General features: G+C 39.3%; 1 protein-coding gene across 4 annotated transcripts in view; it reads left to right on the forward strand.

The window, feature by feature from the left end:
- Positions 1–17,627, forward strand: part of ARHGEF3 (Rho guanine nucleotide exchange factor 3) — a 126,942-nt gene extending 109,315 nt beyond the window's left edge. For 3 of the 4 annotated variants that reach the window (XM_056862687.1, XM_056862702.1, XM_056862694.1), the window contains 9 exons: positions 1,537–1,644; positions 8,736–8,906; positions 9,454–9,516; positions 9,677–9,773; positions 11,093–11,169; positions 12,505–12,762; positions 13,895–14,065; positions 15,085–15,271; positions 16,866–17,627. In XM_056862687.1, coding sequence (XP_056718665.1) covers positions 1,537–1,644; positions 8,736–8,906; positions 9,454–9,516; positions 9,677–9,773; positions 11,093–11,169; positions 12,505–12,762; positions 13,895–14,065; positions 15,085–15,271; positions 16,866–17,215 — 1,482 coding nt within the window. In that variant the 3' untranslated portion in view covers positions 17,216–17,627. Of the gene's footprint in view, positions 1–701; positions 753–1,536; positions 1,645–8,735; positions 8,907–9,453; positions 9,517–9,676; positions 9,774–11,092; positions 11,170–12,504; positions 12,763–13,894; positions 14,066–15,084; positions 15,272–16,865 lie in introns of those variants that run through there. The other variant, XM_056862710.1, reaches the window with a different exon arrangement.
- The last annotated feature ends 1,316 nt before the right edge of the window (positions 17,628–18,943 follow it).

Genomic DNA, 18,943 nt, shown 5'->3' on the forward strand with positions numbered 1-18,943 from the left:
AAGGCCTACATTTTTGTTGAATCCTCCCTTCCCTAGCAAATAAAGGAAAATAACCCAGATTGAAGACGCCCTTCTTACCTACGAGCAGAAGAAGCCTTCACGGTAAGTGAACCAAGGCTCTTTCCGAGTATGTTCAGTATTCCAGTGGTGCTGCAGTGGCGTACAAATAAAATATACCTTTAAAAAAGCCAGGCCGTGACTGCTGCTGAAGGGGAAAGAAACTGAATACACCTTTGCTGAAAGATTACCCTGCAACTTTCTTTCTTTGTTTTATCCCCAGGATCCACAAGTGGATCAATTATTTGTGTTGGGCTTTTTAGCATTTTGGTGCTGTTTTAGAGCTGTTGGTGGATTTCAGCTTTATTTACGGAGAAATAAATATGTGGCTGGTTTTCGATTCTCCTGTCTGTAGCTGTGTTAATAGCACATGATTGCTGAAGTTATTGCTGCTCCGACTTTTTCCCCCAAGAGGAGTTGCTAGGATGAATTTGCTAACATGAGAAGGATCGTAGTAAGATATGGTTGTTTTCCAATTATTTTTTAAAAAGAAAATGAGTTATGTGGAACAAAGGCAAACTTCATATAAATGGCTGAAAAAGAGATGTGAACAAGCTTAGGATGTACTTTAAATATAAATTTTGATCAGTTTATTCTTATCACCTGAAAGGTTTGGCTTTTTCTGTCAACATCTTGCATTTTACATGTGCTGTCTCCAATCTCTTCAGTGTCGGATGGAGATTAGGAAAGCAAGGGTAATGATAAATTCTAAAAAAAATTATTGCTAGTCTTAAATCTTGTATTAGTTTTGTTTATACTTTTCAGGCATTATTACTTCAGCTGTTCCTGATACATCAGGGATTAAATCGTATGCAAAATATTACTTGTAAATCTGAGTTGAGTTGTTCTTTAATGAGGATACTTACTAAGCTTTTTTTAAAACAACAACAACAACCACCACCTCAGTTCATTTAAATACTTATTATGTGTTGCATAATGCAAACCTCAGTAAATTGGAGAGATGTATGCATGATCAAATGTAACCTCTTACAAATGTAGTAATATTTAGCTTGCTAATTTTTGCCTTTGGAATAGAATTTATTAAATGCAGAAATGTGTCTCGATTGCCAGAGGGGAAAATATTTGGAGCTAAAGGCATAACAAATATAATCTGTGCCCTTCATTGGCAAGGTCATCATAACAAGTATTGCTGAGCATTTTACATTATCAAAAGATGTAGGATGTTTTTCATGGAAGTGATTAAATATGCATGCAGGGATGTTTGTAACAAGTATGTGTATGGAGGGAGGGAACTTAGATAAATGTATTGTGCCTCATTAGTTCCCCTCCCCCCATCAGGATACCTTTTCCTTGTACTGTGTCATGTTTGTGAGATCTGTTTGTGTCAAGCAGAAGAATATGTCCTTGTCAGCACTGGAATTGGTTGTATTGGTTTCCTGCTGTAGCCAAGCCTCTCAGAAAATATTACAAAATCATTGCATTATGACTCTAACATGGAATTATTTGCCTCAAATCTAGGAACCCAGCAATAAACGGGTCAGGCCTCTTTCTAGAGTTACTTCACTAGCAAGCTTAATTCCTCCTGTCCGAGCAACTCCTTTGAAGCGATTTGGTCAGACGTTGCAGGTAAAACCTATTTTTTTCTAATTAATTCTGCCACCTTACTGTTCCTTTTTGATATCTTTTATGTAAAGTGTTTCTCTTTGGATGACATTGTAACTCTCACACCACAGTAGCCAAGTGCTAGTCTAATCATGGAGCTGCTAGTCTGCTCCTTAAAGGGTTCTGGCAGAGACCAGGAGGCAAAAGACCAAGAAGCAGGGTTGCAGAGAGTGCAACTACATCAGTGTACCCACTGTTGCTTCCCGTATAGGTCACAAGGTGTGATGGCTGTGATGCGCAGGGCAGACAGAACCAGTCATGGGCCGGCAGGACTGGGGACCCAGCTGTGCGCCCATCACAGTCAAAGGGTGGGAAGGGGGCAAGGCCACAGACCGTGGCACTGTGTCCACAGCACACACACCTTTTTTCTGCCAAGGGCCATTTGCATATTTGTCACATCATTCGGGGGCCATACCGGTGCCATACCGGTTGTAGATCTCCTGGGGGGTGGGGGGGTGGGGGTGGGGGGGAGGGGAGGGGAGAGGCTAGGGAGGTTTTTGGGAAAGAAAGAAAGAAAGAAAGAAAGGAAGGAAGGAAGGAAGGCCATTTAAGCATTGGAGGCTTTGCCTTGGATTTGCTGCTCTCTAGATGCACATTTTTTCCCATTTGAATTCTCAAAACTCTGCATGGGGGCTTATTGTTGAGTTTTGAGAATTCAGATCTGGAAAATGTGCATCTAGTCTAGAGAGTGGCAAATCCAAGGCAAAACCTCCCATGCATAAATGGCAGAAGGAAGGGAGGGAGGAAGGAAGGAGGGAGGGAGGGAGGGAGAAAGAGAGAGAGAAAGAAAGAAAGAAAGAAAGAAAGAAAGAAAGAAAGAAAAGGACAGAGTGTGACAGACCAAGAAAGAGACAGAAAAAGAGGGAGAAAGAAAGGGAGAGAAAGGAGTGACAGAAAAAGAAAGAAAAGAGAGAAAAGCCTTCCCCTCACACACACACACCTGTCGGCGTGCGCAACCCCACGCAACTGGGCTTCAACTTTCCCACCGCCCCACCCCCAGAGTGCCTAAACGGCTCCCGGGAGTGGCTGGCTTCTTTTTCTCCTCCCCCCCTCGCCGCCTGTCAGCTGTTGAGTGACAAGAGGGAGGGGGGAAGAAGAGAAGAAGCCAAGCCGCTCCCGGCGGCGGAGAACCCCCACAGGAGGCGATTAGGCGACTCTGGGGGCGGGGTAGGGAGGCGGGAAGGTTGAAGTCCGGTTGCACACACCGCCGCGGCATGCAGGAACAGCTGAGGCAGTGAAAGGGTTTTTTAAGTGTGCCACGACGTTCCTGCACACCGCTGCGGTAGGGGCAGTCTTGGGGGAAGCGTCTCCCTCTCCCCACCATTCGGAAGGAACCTGGGACCTTCTGCAAGCGGGTGAGTGCCTGTGTGTGTGTGCGGGAGAGGGGGGACCGGGAAGGAACCTGGGACTTCTGCAAGCGGGTGCATGCCTGTGTGTGTGTGTGCGCGCGCAGGGGAGGGGGGGAACCAGGGCATTCCCAGGCTGAAACAGCTTAGAGAGCTGACTATCTCCTATCACGCCCCCCCAACCTGACAACTTCCATTCTGGTGCTGACACCTATGCCACTGGCCTTCAGATGGGCGGCTGCTGAGGGGCTGCGGCAGTGGCCAAGAGCAGCAGGGTGGTGCTGGGGTGCTACATCAGTGTAACTCTGATGTACACAGTTGTATCTTCAAGATATGCCAGTGTAGTGGCTAGTCGGCTCCCATAGCACTTTCCCCCCTCCCCCTTAGGATTGCCGAGATAATGAAAAATGCTGCTTTTGCATAATCACACTATCAGGTATGAATACAAACTTTAATTTTCCAGAATAGCAAGTTACTGATATCTGCAGTTTAACAATTTCTGTAAGCAGAATTCCTAATTGTTTTTCTGCTGTAAAATGTCTCTGTAAAATACTAAACAGCTTTCTGTGTAAATATTTGGAACCAACTTTTTTTAAAGTGTTCTGAGTACAAATAGCTTGAAAGCTTTTGTACAAATGAATGTTTTAATTCATATCTTTAACTCTTGTTGAAGAAATAGTTTGGAACCATTTTGCCTAAAACAGCCTTTCTAGAAGCACTTGAAGTATTCTACAACTGTAGCCTGAAATGCACTCTTGCTAGAGGTAATCATTAGTGACCCAGCCTATTTCAAAATTCACATTCCACTTCTCAGTGAGCAATTTTCTTAAATGCTGCTCTTATGTTGAATGCGGATTCATCTCAAGGCGTTTTGCTGTCTAAGACAGAAAAACCAAATGAATACAAGGCATTTTGCCTGAGGGCACAAATGCATATTAGCAAATGAGAGGATTGACAATTTTCTGTCCTTATTGATACCTTAAACTCTTCTGCCTGAGACTGAATGCTAAGTGGTACAAGTGTCATCACTGTTGTTTAAGATCTTGTAACTGATTTCTGCCCTGACCTGGATGGCCTAGGCTAGCCTGGTCTCATCAGATCTCAGAAGCTATGCAGGGTTGGTTCTGGCTAGTATTTGGATGGGAGACTACCAAGGAATACCAGGGTCACTATGCAGAGGAAGGCAATGGCAAATCACCTCTGTTAGTCGCTTGCCTTGGAAACCCTATTGGGTTGCCATAAGTCGGCTGTGACTTTACGGCACTTTACATACAATTAGTTTCTGCTGTTGTCTGTTTTTAAAACTTATCTGACAACTCTTATGTACAAAAGGATAAGTTTTCCCTTTGTTTCTTTTCTAGTATTTTTTTCTTTTGAGCATGGTAGAACTTTAACAATGCTTCCAGGGGCTGGGAGCCATAATTATAAAATCAATTTCAAGTGCACATCAGCAGGAAACTAGAATTTTGTAGCCTGGAGCTGGCTGGTTAGTCCAAAGCAGTGTGTGAAATTAAGCTATCACCCCCATTCAGGTTTCATTGTTGCAATGACAGTGTGGCATAACTCACAACACGCCCCTTTTAGGTCCAGGCCTTTGTGCAGTCTGTATGCAATTGACTAAACAACCATAGGCCGGTTGGCTTCCTGGCCAAGCCCTCCAATCCTCCCTTGCTTGCCTCCTCCCTTGCTTGCCTCCTCCCCTTCCTTCCTTCCTTCCTTCCTTCCTTCCTTCCTTCCTTCCTTCCTTCCTTCCTTCCTTCCTTCCTTCCTTCCTTCCTTCCTTCCTTCCTTCCTTCCTTCCTTCCTCTTGTTTCTAGGAGACTTTGTGTGAGATATTGCATTGATCCTAATTTCTATTTGGTTCCTCCTCTCTTCAACTTCATGTCTCAACCATCCCCTGCTCATGATAACCTGCTTTAAGCTCACTACATACTTTCCACTAGAATGTCTGTCACCCTTTGCCCACTCCATCCCCTCACAAATCTGCTATTGAATCAGAGAAGCTGCTAATAGATAACTCTTTTTCAATGGCTGGGGGAAATGGTGTAATTTTCTACTTAAGCATCCAGTTTTTGAGAAAGCTTTAAAACAATTACCAGCATCTCTGAATAGTGAAAATATCAGAGTAATCAGATGGAGTTAGCTTCTAAGTGTTAGTAAACAGAGGCTTGTGAAATTATTCATTCCAATGCCTTTTAGAATACTTACTTGGCAAGAATAGTGCCAGTCGGGTGTTTTTAATGAAGTGTGATTGCTGTTACACTTATTTGCTTCATTTATACTCTGCCTTTCTCCCCAATAGGGACCCAATCCAGTTTATACCAATTCTTACCAATTCTTACCTCCTCAGTCTTTTCTTTTATCTGTTAATCTATATTTTATTTAAATTTTTGCAGAGCAATGGCATAAGAACATTATCAAAATTGTATAAAATATAAATAGTTAAAATGATAAATGTGTGTGTGTGTGTGTGTGTGCGCCATCATGTCACAGTTGACTTATAGTGATCTGTAGGGTTTTCAAGGCAAGAGATGTTCAGAGGTTGTTTGCAATTGCCTGCCTCTGCGTGGGCTGAGACAGTTCTGAGAGAACTGTGACTGGCCTGAGGTCACCCAGCAGGCTTCATGTGGAGGAGTGGGGAATAGAATCGGGTTCTCCAGATTAGAGTCTTCCGCTCTTAACCACTAGACCATGCTGGCTCTCAAAATAATAGCAAGTAAAAACCATGTAAAAGCTATGTAAAAGCTATAAACAGCGTAAAATCTAAAAATGTCAATACGTATTTGTTTCCTTTAAATATTTTCTCCCACACACAAAAATACAATTTAAACAAAATGTACAACCTAACACCCCCCTCCAATACAACCTTAAAGTAGATAACAAGTCACAAGAACATCCCTTAGCTCTTGCTGTTCAGCTCATGGCTTTTGTTGAGCCCAGATTTCAAATATGTGCCAGAAGGGGAAGGGCTAATGCCCATCCCACATCTTAATTAGCTTATAGAATCATAGCGTTGGAAGGGGCCATACTGGCCATCTAGTCCAACCCCCTGCTCAAAGCGGGATCAGCCTAGAGCATCCCTGACAAATGTTTGTCCAGCCGCTGCTTGAAGACAGCCAGTGAGGGGGAGCTCACCACCTCCCTAGGCAGCCAATTCCCTAATATCCAGCCTGTACCTTTCAACTTGGAATTTATACTCATTATTGTGAGTCCAGTCCTCTGCTGCCAACAGGAACAGCTCACTGCCATCCTCTAAGTGACAGCTTTTCAAATACTTAAATTATGTCCCCATCAACTTCCTCTTCTCCAGAATGAACATTCCCAAATCCCTCAGTCTTTCCCCGAAGGGCTTGGTCTTTAGTATTGCATGCTTCCAATTGCCTTACCACCTTTCATCAAGTATAGGCTTTAAATACCAGTATTTGCTCAATATTTTCAAGTAATGTGACACTTTAAAGACTTTTTTTGTTATTTGGGCAACTTAGACACCCTTCTGGAAGTTGCATTTAGATTTAGTGATGATCTTGAATAAAATTCAAATTGAACTGTATCTTCAGCAAAACTCTAAATGGCTTTGAGAGAGGCTAAGGGTTAATACAGCTTCCATGTTTAAAGGCTTTGTAACACTTTCTCTGTCTTCCTGTCATGTATTGTTCCAGCTTGTTTTAAAAAAATTAATTCAAGCTTGGAATAAAATGTTCACCTTGTGGTAAGGAGTTCATTACTGTTTTGGTCTCCAGCATGTCTGTCATTAAGAAGTGTGAAGACTCCTGAGGGTTGTTTGGTAAGCTTAACTCTCAGGGACACTTTTTGAACAGGCTCCATCTTTTTGAACAGAAGTTATCCCTTGTAAATCTGAAGGTGAAGGGCTTTTCTCTTTTTCTGTAGATCAATGTAAAAAACATGTGGCCAAATTGATCTATGCTAGAGATAAGAGTTATATTCATTTTGATGCTCGCAGGACATGTTCTCCACTTGCCCTGGGCCTTTTATCTAAGGGTAATTTTCCTTCCTGTTTGAATTCTCTGGTTAGTCCAAAGTTATGTAGAACCTTTGTTCACTCAAGATTGAATTGCCCTTTCTCAATGGTTTTGCTGGGCCATCTGCTAAGGATCCGCTTTTTAGACTGGCCATGTCCCTGCCCTCTTCAGTCAGTGGACTCCTTGGGACACATCCTTTTGCAATGCCCTTATGTGTCCCAACTTAGGCTCAAATAATATTCTTCCTTTATCTCTATCTGAAAAAGCAAAAATAGCATCCCACTGAGCCGTGTCCCAATAGTTGCAATAACATGCTATTTATGATTATATATACATACATTATACGTACTACTATTCTATTTTTATACTGTGGGTGAAATAGCAGCCTTGGCCAAGCCTTTTCAAAGAAGGAGAGCCATCAGCATCCTGCTGACTTGTATTTTGGCTGTTACTATCACATAATGCAAGTTACTCAAGTATGTTCTCCTCTAGGAAATAAATTTGCAATGTTTTCTTTCACCAAAACAAATGATTCCTGCCAAAATATAGCAGAATTTTTCACAGGAGGGGCTTAGGCTTAAACACATCACTGAGAGATTTAGCTATTAGCTAAATCATGACTGTTAGAGAGGGATAATGAAATTTATTTATTTATTTTTAAATGTTTTTATTAGATTTATATCCCGCCCTTTCCTGATTACAGTCAGGCTCAGGATGGCTACCAACATAGATAACCAATCATTTAAAATATATATACCATAAAACTTTAAAAAGTTAAAAATTCTAAAATTCAATAGGCGCCCTAACAATAAATACAAATACAATAATGGGGATAACCAAACAGGAAGGGGTGGAGAGGAAGGAGAAAGAATCCAGAACCAGAAACCAATACTGAAAAATAAAGGAAATAAAATAGATGTAAAAGTACGAGTAGGGAGGCCAGCTGCGATATAACTGTCGCTGCCTCAACCATAGACCTGGCAGAATATCTCAGTCTTGCAGGCCCTGTACAATTGAACCAGATCCCGCAGGGCCCAGATCTCAGTTCCACCAGGCCGGGGTCAGAGCCAAAAATGTCCTGGCCCCTGGTTGAAGAGAGGCAGATGTTCTTTGGGCCAGGGACAAACCAGAAACTTGTTATTAGCAGATTGTAACACTCTTTGTGGAATGTATGAGAAATGTAAGTGCAGTTTATTTTTCAATGTATAGTTGATTGCATTGGGTAGAAACTGGAGCATCTGGATGTATACCACTGAAAGTCTGAATTTGTTGATGATTTCCCATGTCAAACAAAGTGAAAAATGTACATATTTTGTATTTTGATAATGTCAAAATTCCAATAGATTTTCTAATTGTTAACTTGGTTTTTTGAAACTTAATTTATAGTACGTTCTTACCAATAAGTTTTTGTTGTATAATTTCCCTGTGTATTATTTTCCTTCTGACATGAACTGATAACCAAGTACACTTTAGTTCTGTACTCACTCACAAGATACAGAGCCACAAAGAAACAAAACAGTGGGTTAGGGAAAATTCTGTTAATTTCCCCATTACTGTTCTTGTGCCAACTTTCTCTGGAACATGGTGAAATCCAGAGTAGTCTTTCTAAAGCAGTTTCTGAAAATGAAACTCGGCCAAAAACAATTCCACTGGGTGTGTCTAAAATATATTTACATACTACGGTAAACCAAGGAGTAACTACCTAAACTTCTATTTTTCTGTTGTTTAGCGTTCCATCAGTTTCCGCAATGACAGTCGTCCTGATCTGCTTGCCTCACGACCCTGGTCTAGAAATGGTCCTCCTCCTAGCACCAAACGAAGAGACAGTAAACTCTGGAGTGAGACCTTTGATGTTTGTGTCAATCAGATGCTCACGTCCAAAGAAATCAAGCGCCAAGAGGTTTGTTCAATGTCATTTTCCCTCTGATATTTAGTTCTCAAGGAAGGTCAAAATAAGGTCAAGGAAATTAATATGCATTTATTAATATGTATTAATATATTTATTAAGATGCAGTATCTAAGGATCACAACTTTTAAAAAATCACACATAATAGATGACTGTTTTGTATACTATATAGACACACAGCAGGGAACCTCATGCCACCTAATGTATTTTGCTGTAATTAGCTGGTTTAGAACTTTTTCTGAAGTATGGAAATGAGCCATGGGAGCTTTTTCTTGAGGAAAGTCTCCTTACTTAGAAAATTTATGGGCCCCAATCAGTATAATTAATTGTATAGATAATTATGTTGCCAAAAAGCAGCTGTAGAACTAGAATATCAAAACTAGAATAAATCTCAGAACATTATTTAGGCATTTGATTTCTACTGTGCCCCCTTTTCATTAGGAAACCTATGTTCCAGTATATATCTTTATCTCTTGTTTGGAAATGGTTATTTGGCAATTGTTGAAACATCAATTTTTCAGGGGTATGTTTTGCATTACAGGCAATCTTTGAACTTGCTCAAGGAGAAGAGGACTTGATAGAAGACTTGAAACTGGCAAAAAAGGTATTACTATTTTAAATACTGCTCACGTCATTCACAAACATTCTCTACTATCTTCTACGTATACGACAAAAGGTCAGATAAATTCTTCAAGTATAAAACCCCAAGATTAAAAATGCTTTCCAATGTGTAATTATTTTATGGTTTTTCTATTATTGTGCAGGCTTACCATGATCCCATGCTTAAACTCTCCATAATGACAGAGCAAGAATTAAACCAAATTTTTGGAACCCTGAACTCTTTAATTCCTCTGCATGAAGGTATGATTCTTTTTGTTTTGGATGTGATAGTTAAGGATCACAAAACAAATCGGAGTAACTACTACTACAATTTTATGCAATTTCCTTGAGAACTAAATATCAGAGGGGAAGCAGGACACATACCTAAATAAATGGGACTACAAAAACCACTAGAGAATTAAACGAAAATCTAGGAGCTGAAATGGCACGATTCTAATCCTGTGTTGAACTTTTCTTCAGAATCAATGGGGACTGCATATTTTCTTCATGAAGTATATTGGAACAGAGATGTGAAGGCTAGCTAAACGCTTACAAGGCTTCTAACATCTTCTCTCTGGAGATGGCTTACCTTTTTTAATGTAGGCTTCTGGAAGAGGGCGTGGCAAAAAGCTTGCTCCTTGCAACCCCATATTTCAAGAGTTGATGCAATCAGAAAGTGGGCTGCTGATACAAACTTCTTGCCAAAGGAGGATCTGGCCAATAGCCTGTTTTCCACCAGATCATGGTAGACACAATAGTATGGAGCTTAAAGGAAATGGGTAGAGTGCAGGAAGAAGGAATTAATAATGGGTGGCAGACCTCAGGAAATTCTTAATTGATTCCGTGCAGGGGTGACATTTGACAGGTTGTTGTGACTGATAAAAAGGTGTGGCATCTGTAGATTGATTCTAAGTATCTTGGATGCTTATATACTTTGTGAATCTTGGTATAATAGAGTTTGTTGTTCAACTGAAATCTTACTCAGGATGTGGCTTGTGCTTTCTCCCCTAAACATAAGGGTAACATGGCCTGTTATTGTTTATAAGTTTTAGCTGTCAGTGCCATTTCTGTTGATTTTGAACAGTTGTCAACTAACACTTATCTCAGAACTGGTTTTGGTGCCACCAAAAGTTACATTTACACTGTTCACACTTCACTACTTCACTTAAATCTTCCCAATAAAACCTAAGTAGCAAAAAATGTAGAAATTGACATATAGAAAAGTTATTTTCCACATAAGAAGCATTTTGGAGGCATATTTTAAACAATTGTGTGAAAAAATAACTATTATCTATGAGAGACTAGCATGATCAATGTGTTATCAACAAAGTGAGTGGAAAGCCTGTAGGGCATGAGGTGGCTCATTGCTGTGTAAAAATGAGGGCCATGTCAGTTTGGCCAAGGTTTTTGCTAATGAGGTGATAAACAGATATCTACAGGCAGTAAAAAGTTTTGCTAGCCAACACCTGACAAAGTTGAAGAACAGTGAGTAAACTCCTAATATTCCTTTACAGTTTCTTATCTTTTAATGTGTTTGCATTTTTAAATAAAGCTTTTCATGTTTCTTGGGTTTTCATCAGATCTTCTCAGGCGGCTGAAAGAAGTTAGAAAGCCTGATGGATCTACTGACTGTGTTGGTCACATTCTTGTGGGCTGGGTATGGATATTCTTAATTATTATTTGAAGGTAAAACACACACAAGTGTATCTTGATCCGTGAGAGAACCAGTTCTAACATCTGAGTGGAGCTCCCAGGGTTTTATTAAGGAAGACACATAATGAATAGCAAGGTTGATCAATACTTTTAGACAATGGACTTTAGGCAATGCATACCACGATTATTAATTAACAAGATCAAGGAATAGGAAGACAATGTACATTCCAGAGGATGAGTGGATTAAAGTTAATCCCTTTAAGATTGCTCCACTGAGGTAAGGAGGTCACTATACAGAGTGAACTTTGACCAGGAGTATTTCTTAGACCTAGAATTTATTGTGAACCAATATTTCAATATGGCAGAATCAGGGGTCTGTGAAACCAATATTAATATGGCGAAGGTGTGCCCAGCCACCAATTAATAATTAGCTTCAAAAACCACTGCAATTATTTTTCTTTCATTCCTGCTCTTTGTCTTTAAGGTGAGAATGTTGGTTATCATGGCAACCAGGCAATATGAGAACTAGTAAAATGTGCAAAGAATGGGTAGTGCAAAAATCCAACATTTAAAATCATCTAGTCACAGTGGTTTTATCCTACCGCTTGACTGAGGTAAGGGCAGCATGTTCTGCTGGGGCAAAGCATGTTCCGTTAGGGCAAGATACATCCTGCCAGTGAAGAAACTTCTTGCATAGATGGAATGACCTAGCAAATTATGAAAGCCGTGTTTGATTTTAAAAGCAGTATTGGACAGTACTTCTGGCAGTGATGAAAGGTAATAATTTTTGAGCAGATTTCATTGGTCAGGGCTAGAAGACAAATCTTGATTCATATAAAGAGTGGTATGCCCAGCTTCTTTTAGTATTAATAGTGCTAGCTCTTGTTTATATCTTGCGTAAGAGTTAAGTGTATTGGTAGCTGACAGTGCTGGCTATTCCTGGCATAGTGATATGTTTGCACAAGTGCCAAATTTCTGCAAACAATTTTAGTGTTGCACTGATTTAGTCATGAATGCTTGCTGTCGGATTGCAAGTTATTAATAACATTTCAATGAACATTACACTATTAAATGTAGTAAGCACAAAAACAAACAACAACAAAAACGCTTTTCCATCAGTCATAATACAGCTAAATAACTGGTATTTAATCAGCTGCAGTAGCAAATATATTTGGTTTATTTACTTTTTTAATCATTCAAAACCACCATCCAAACAATTAAAATGTTGAAAACTGTGCAGCAAGTATGTTCAGCTAATAAAAATAAGTTTGTGTGAGAAGGATATATAGAAGAAAATTCCAGAATGACTAAATTATTCCAAATATGTTTTTCTCCTCAGTTGCCTTGCTTGAATTCCTATGATAGCTATTGTAGCAACCAAGTAGCTGCCAAAGCTCTGCTAGATCATAAAAAACAGGATCATCGGGTACAAGACTTTCTCCAGCGTTGCTTAGAATCCCCTTTCAGCCGCAAACTGGATTTATGGAATTTCCTTGACATCCCAAGGAGCCGTCTGGTGAAGTATCCATTGCTACTCAGAGAGATTCTGAGACACACACCAAATGATCACCCAGACCAACAGCATCTTGACGAAGCTGTAGGTGTTTATTAAAGATATTATATCTAAATAAGACCTTTTAAATCGATGTTTAAAATATTGTCCTGGCCAGTTCAAGGATCTTGCATGGAATATTCATGTGCCTGAAATGCTGGAATTTCTAATTTGTTTTATGTAATTATGAGAATTATAATTATGAGAAACACCCCCCACATACACAGAGTATTCCACTTACACTTTAGAAGCAGTGTATAAGCTTAAAATAATATTCCAATATATATGGAGATAAACAGAAATAGTTACACTGCATGAAGTGAAATTTAGTATTGCCCAAATAACTTTGATGACTGGCAAATATTAAGAGATATGAGGAAAATTACCAATTTATTCCTCTCATTAAAACTGACTTTGGCCATTACATGAAGTGGATATTATATAGGCAATAACTGAAGTGATTTGAAATTATGATAGAAATTATCAGTCAGGTTAAAGGATTCTACTATGGTGTATTCTGTGGGATGCTGCATTGCATGTGACAGTGAAATCTGTTCAAATGTCCTCTGCTTATGCAGAAGTTGTCTAGCTCATAGGGGTGTGGTTTACACCTAGTGCGCACCTAGACGGTAAGAAAAGTAAATCCAAAAGATGTATTTTTGGTTGTGTAAGAGCTTCTACAAGCAGAATCAAAAGAACTGCTGTAGAACCCACTTATTATAGCACTACAGGAACACAAACTAATAGCATTGTTCTAAGATGAAGTATGGTCATCATCCTGGAATCCCTTCACCCTTGCCCCCCTCCCTGTCTGGCATTCCTTCTCACAGCTGTGCAGTTTTAGTAGGATGGTGTGAAATATACAGTCCGTGTACCTAATGTAGTGATTAGCTGTATTACACCAATATGTTATCTTGTGCAAACTGCACTATTTTAAGTGGGATTACTTCTTAATTGGAATTTCTTCTTAATTGGAATTTCTTCTTAATTGTGATTTCTACAACTCTCTGCTTTTAAAATATTTCTGGCCTAGTAAGTATATTTTGGGATTGTGGTAATTTAATAAAGTACTTACAATGGAATATTTTACACAGTGTTGTCTGTTTTTATAACTAAAGGAGAACTGGGTAAAATCTACTCACAAATTATGACTTGTATTCAATCCTTTTTTTTGTAGATTAATATCATCCAAGGCATAGTAGCAGAAATCAACAAGAAGACAGGTGAATCAGAATGCCAATATTACAAAGAGAGGCTAATATATCTTGATGAAGCCCAGAAGGACTCCTTGATAGATAATTCCCGTGTTGTGTGTTGTCATGGTGAACTAAAGAACAATAGGGGAGCGGTAAGTAGTTAATTTTTATGAAGAGGAAATACTAGTTTATTTCACTTTGGTAAAAATTTATATAAAAAGTAGAGTGCATCTCTTCAACTTCTATGTCAAGAATAGTACAATTAAAGCCTTTTAAAACTGTTTTCCTATGGAGATCCTGGGAAAACAGCATCAGGTCTCATAAATAAGATCAGGACAGCTGCAGATGCTTTGGTTTAAGAAATAGGTCTGAACATTGTTGAGAACCAGATCCCTACAAGGAGAGGCTGTCATGTATCTTCCTGGGTATTGTGCATCAGGGCTGCTGTCAGGGATTGGATACAGGGATAATATCACTGTGGGGCTGAAAGATCTGCATGGGATTCCTATTAGTTTCCAGGTGCAATTGAACATGCTTGTTCTTACCTTTGAGATGCTAAAATGGTTTGGGGACAGGGTACTTGAATGGCTCCCTTCTTCCATAGTGTCCAGCCTGCCAGTTAAGATATTCCTGACAAGTCCAGCTCTCTGTCCCCCTGCCTTCAGAGGTGTGGTAGGTTGCAACCAGGCTATTTAATGGTGGCACTTTGCTTGTGGAATGTCCTTCCTCCTAAGGCTCGCCAAGCACCTGTGCTACTCTCTTTCAGGCACCACAGGTCAAAACATTTCTTTTTATCCATGTTCTTATTTAAGGGATTTATCTTTCAAAATTGGTTTTCCAAGTTAGCTTCTAGCTTGAGAACTGTTTTGTGAGACTTGTTTCAAGCTGCTAAATGTTTTATGTTTTTACATTCTGGCTGGGTTTTAATGGTGGGTTTTAGTTAACTTTTATGGTGTATTATGTTTGTGTTACATTTAATTTTGTAAATTTTGTTAGTTTCCTCTGTGTCTGATTTTACTGAGGGATGGGAAAGTTCCAATATTCACTGAATCTTCATACCTCTCTTTTGCTTCCTAACTTGTAAACTGTTAAAACTATTTTAGTTTTTAAACTATGGAATTTACAAATAAATATTGTGAAAACAACAGCCTACTTTTTTCTTTACCATCAGAAACTACATGTCTTTCTCTTTGAAGAAGTGCTGGTAATCACTCGAACAGTTACACATAATGAGCAACTTTGCTACCAACTGTATCGGCAGCCTATCCCTGTGAAGGACCTTGTGCTGGAAGACCTGCAAGATGGAGAAGTACGACTGGGTGGATCCATACGTGGGGCGTTTAGCAACAATGAGAGAAGTAATATTGCATGCTAAATTTGTTTTATGATAAACTGAAATTTCAGAATGTCCTCTTTCTGTTTAAAATGCTATCTGTTGTATGTAAAACACTGTTTAAAGTAAAACCATGACCTTTCAAGCAACTATTGTAGAGTTAGCCTAACCTATCTTACCGGGCTGTTGTGAGGATAAAATGGAGAAGAAAAAATCATATACGCTGCCCTGATCAAGGCTTTTAGGTAATTAAAGGGGAAACTGACATCCCTTTAACTATACATTTGCACATGGACTTCCTAGAATCACATTGATCTTCCTGGGAGCCAAAATTTATGCAGACCCTTCTGCTGGCAATATTGCTCAGATATGAGTGGGTGTCCCACCCCATCCTTCATTCTTTATACTGCACTACCTAGCAGACACCTCCAATATGTTGGCCCCTCTGAACCTCCAATCTTTGTTGCTACTCTGAACACATTCACTTCAGTCTGAACACATGAAAGTGCCATATATTGAGTCAAACCTCTGGTCTATCAAGGTGAATATTATTTAATCTGGCTGTGGCTCACCAGGATCTTTCAAATCACCTTCTACTTGATCCATCTTTTTATTGAAGATGGCAGAGTAGATGCTCTGTCACTGAAGCCTTCCCCTCTTTCCATCTGATATATCAGCAACTCTTTCCATTTGATATATCTGCTGCAGCTGCCTTAGAGAGAGAGCTGGGCTTCCCTGCTCCCTGTCCTGTCCTCTTCTGTCCAGCTAACTTGTGGAGAAGAGGACCTTCTTTTATATTCAGCTAGACCGCACTCCTGGCTCATGCTTCCCTCCTCATCCAGAACTTCATAGTTAGTCTTGCTGCTTCTGACTTCCCTCTTCTGCTTCGGGCCTCTCTTTACCCTTAGCCTTTTTAGGTTCAGCAGAGCAGCGTAAGGCATTAGTAGTTTGCAGGTAGTCTGTTCAGTAAGTGTCAATCTAACATCCACCACTGGTAGATGGTGTGGCAGTAATAGGAAGTGGCCTATTACTGCCATACCATCTGAGTCACCATTGTTGAGTGGTGACTTAGGGACCCTTGTGGTGGAGAGACATGAGTTCAAATCTGATTTCAATTATGCAGCTCACTGGACGATCTTGGACCAGTCACACACTTAGCCTAACCTCATGTATGCTCTCCTGAGCTTCTTGGAGGACAGGATAAAAATGTGACAAAATAAATGGGAGGCAGGGATCTAAAATGATGAAACACTGTGTGCAGCAACTATTAATTGTCCTCCCTGAATGGGTCAGTGGCAACATCTCTTCTGCTACTGCTCAAAGGTGGGTATTTATTTTTGTGCCATTAAGAGACTCCCACTGACTTTTTTTAATATAATGGTAAAGAGATAAAACACAAACCATGCATACTTTTGAAAGACTATCGTATTATGATCCATCAATATAGAAATATTAATTATTGGGGCTGTACTCCAGTTTTCCAAAAACACTTTCTAGAACATTCAGGAATTTAGATCCCCCAATGCTGTGTAGGACTATGTATGCCAAGGACTTTAACTTCATAGGAGTGTTGGTTGACATTAGAGAGTGTGTTTACTAACACAGCTAATTTCTTTCAGTTAAAAATTTCTTTAGAATCAGTTTCAAAAATGGATCTCAGAGCCAGTCCCACTCTTTACAAGCAAATGACACCTTCAACAAACAACAGTGGCTCAACTGCATTCGTCAGGCCAAAGAATCAGCCTTGTGTGCGTCAGGCGTAGGTGGAAGACTTGATTTTGAAGGACAATTCTTAGCCTCATCAAACAGAAACAGAGAATCCCTGCAGGAATCAAAGTTTGAGCAAATGGACCAATTGGACAGTGGGTCTGACTGCAGTATGGACACCAGTGAAATCAGCATTAACTGTGACCACATGGAGCAGAAAGACTCTTGGGACAATGACAAAGATTTAGAGAGCAATGTCTGACAAACTACATGCAGATCTTCTGAGTCTTACCTGTACAGTATTTGTATTCCACAAGTGGGGCGAAAAAGCACTTTTAATATTTTTGTGACAATGTCAGCTCAGTCTGTTACATTTGTACCCTTCGACCGTAGTACTGTCACTGTCTGTGTGTGTAATTTGGAATGTATGACAACTGTAATCGTGTGATATTCTATCAATGTCTCAGTGGTGGAGAGAGGTACTTGACCAATTATTTCTACAGTCCTGCTGGTATATACAATCCTTAAATGACTGTTTATAAGCAGACAGTTGTTCTGTAATATGAATAAAAGTGGCCTATTTTGACCTGTCACATGGCAGCTGAACAGCTGAAGTGTCTTAGGAGAGTTATCAGTGCCAGAAAATATTGCACACACAAGTTTCTCAAAGTTTAAAAGGCTTCAGATTAAGTAATCCACCATTACTTGATGTCCTACAATATCAGGTGATTATGTGTATGGATCATATGTGGATCTTCCATATCACCACAGTTGAAATTGTTCATGTATTCTATTGAGTCAGGGAGTGTGTGGTGTAGTGGTTAAGAGCAGTGTACTCTAATCAGCATATAAAAACCAACTCTTCTTTTTCTACAAGCATTTCTGAACCAGTCCTACTCCTTAGGGTGAACTAAAGTAATTTATGGATATGAAGCACATTCCATTTAAAACCGTAACAGAAACAGGGGTTTTGTGTGTGGTTTACTGTAAATTCACTATTCCAGCTATTCAATAGTACTGCATTTCTGGCTTGTACATTTAAAATATGTTTAGGCTCACAGTTAAATCACTAGTCTAAACACAGTTTGCTCACTCTTGCACTCATAAGACAGGAAGAACATTATCATTGGTAATTCCAGATCAAACCTTGATTTGAAATTAAAGTTTGAACAATAATATGTTATTTAATTTGATATACCTCTAAAATGGGCTTACAAAATTTAGAACTCGATGCACTGAAATGATCTCATACCACTATTATTTTCTCTACAGTGCAGACTCCAATCTCAGCACAAGCAGTAACATTACTAAAATGTTGCCAAAATGTAAACTCCATATGTATATGTTGTACATGTTTACAGAAAAACAGGAGAATAAATATGTCAATTTTTTGTTATATGTTGAAGGAATCATTGTGTCGAGATAATCAATATAAACACAGGCAATTTTACTTCTATTTTAAAAAATGTTATGGGCTAATTTTTCTCACTAGAAGGTATTTCTGTATTTATAGGTTTTAATCATAACTATTTTTATTTTAGGCTTGTAATTTATTTCAACTGCTTCATTTTGGAAGTTGACCATGAATCAACAGAGGCTGAACAAGAAGCATTTATTAAAAACAAATATAAAGTTTATTAGGATGTGAACTACTGAAGTGACAAGTACTCGCCAAAATGTCTGAGAAACTGTGTAGAGTCTTGAATGTTTAGAAGTAATGTATGTATTGATTAACGTTTTGCATAACAGCTTTACACAGTTCTCAAAGCATTTCAAATAAATTACACTGAAATGTATTTTTTAAAATTTTCTTTCCTAATGTGCAAAGAGGCTAGATTACCCATTTGTACAACTTCTGTGATTTATGACAAATATGTGTCAGTAAAGTTTAAGTTACAGGAGCCAGATATAAAGCGCCTGAAGATCTAGCAATGGGAGCCAAATTACTATCCCTTGCATTAAAAAACCCCAAAAGAATATTTGTTGCATA

The sequence above is a fragment of the Euleptes europaea genome, chromosome 1 (genome assembly GCF_029931775.1).
Source record: "Euleptes europaea isolate rEulEur1 chromosome 1, rEulEur1.hap1, whole genome shotgun sequence".
In the NCBI taxonomy this organism is placed as follows: Eukaryota; Metazoa; Chordata; class Lepidosauria; order Squamata; family Sphaerodactylidae; genus Euleptes; species Euleptes europaea.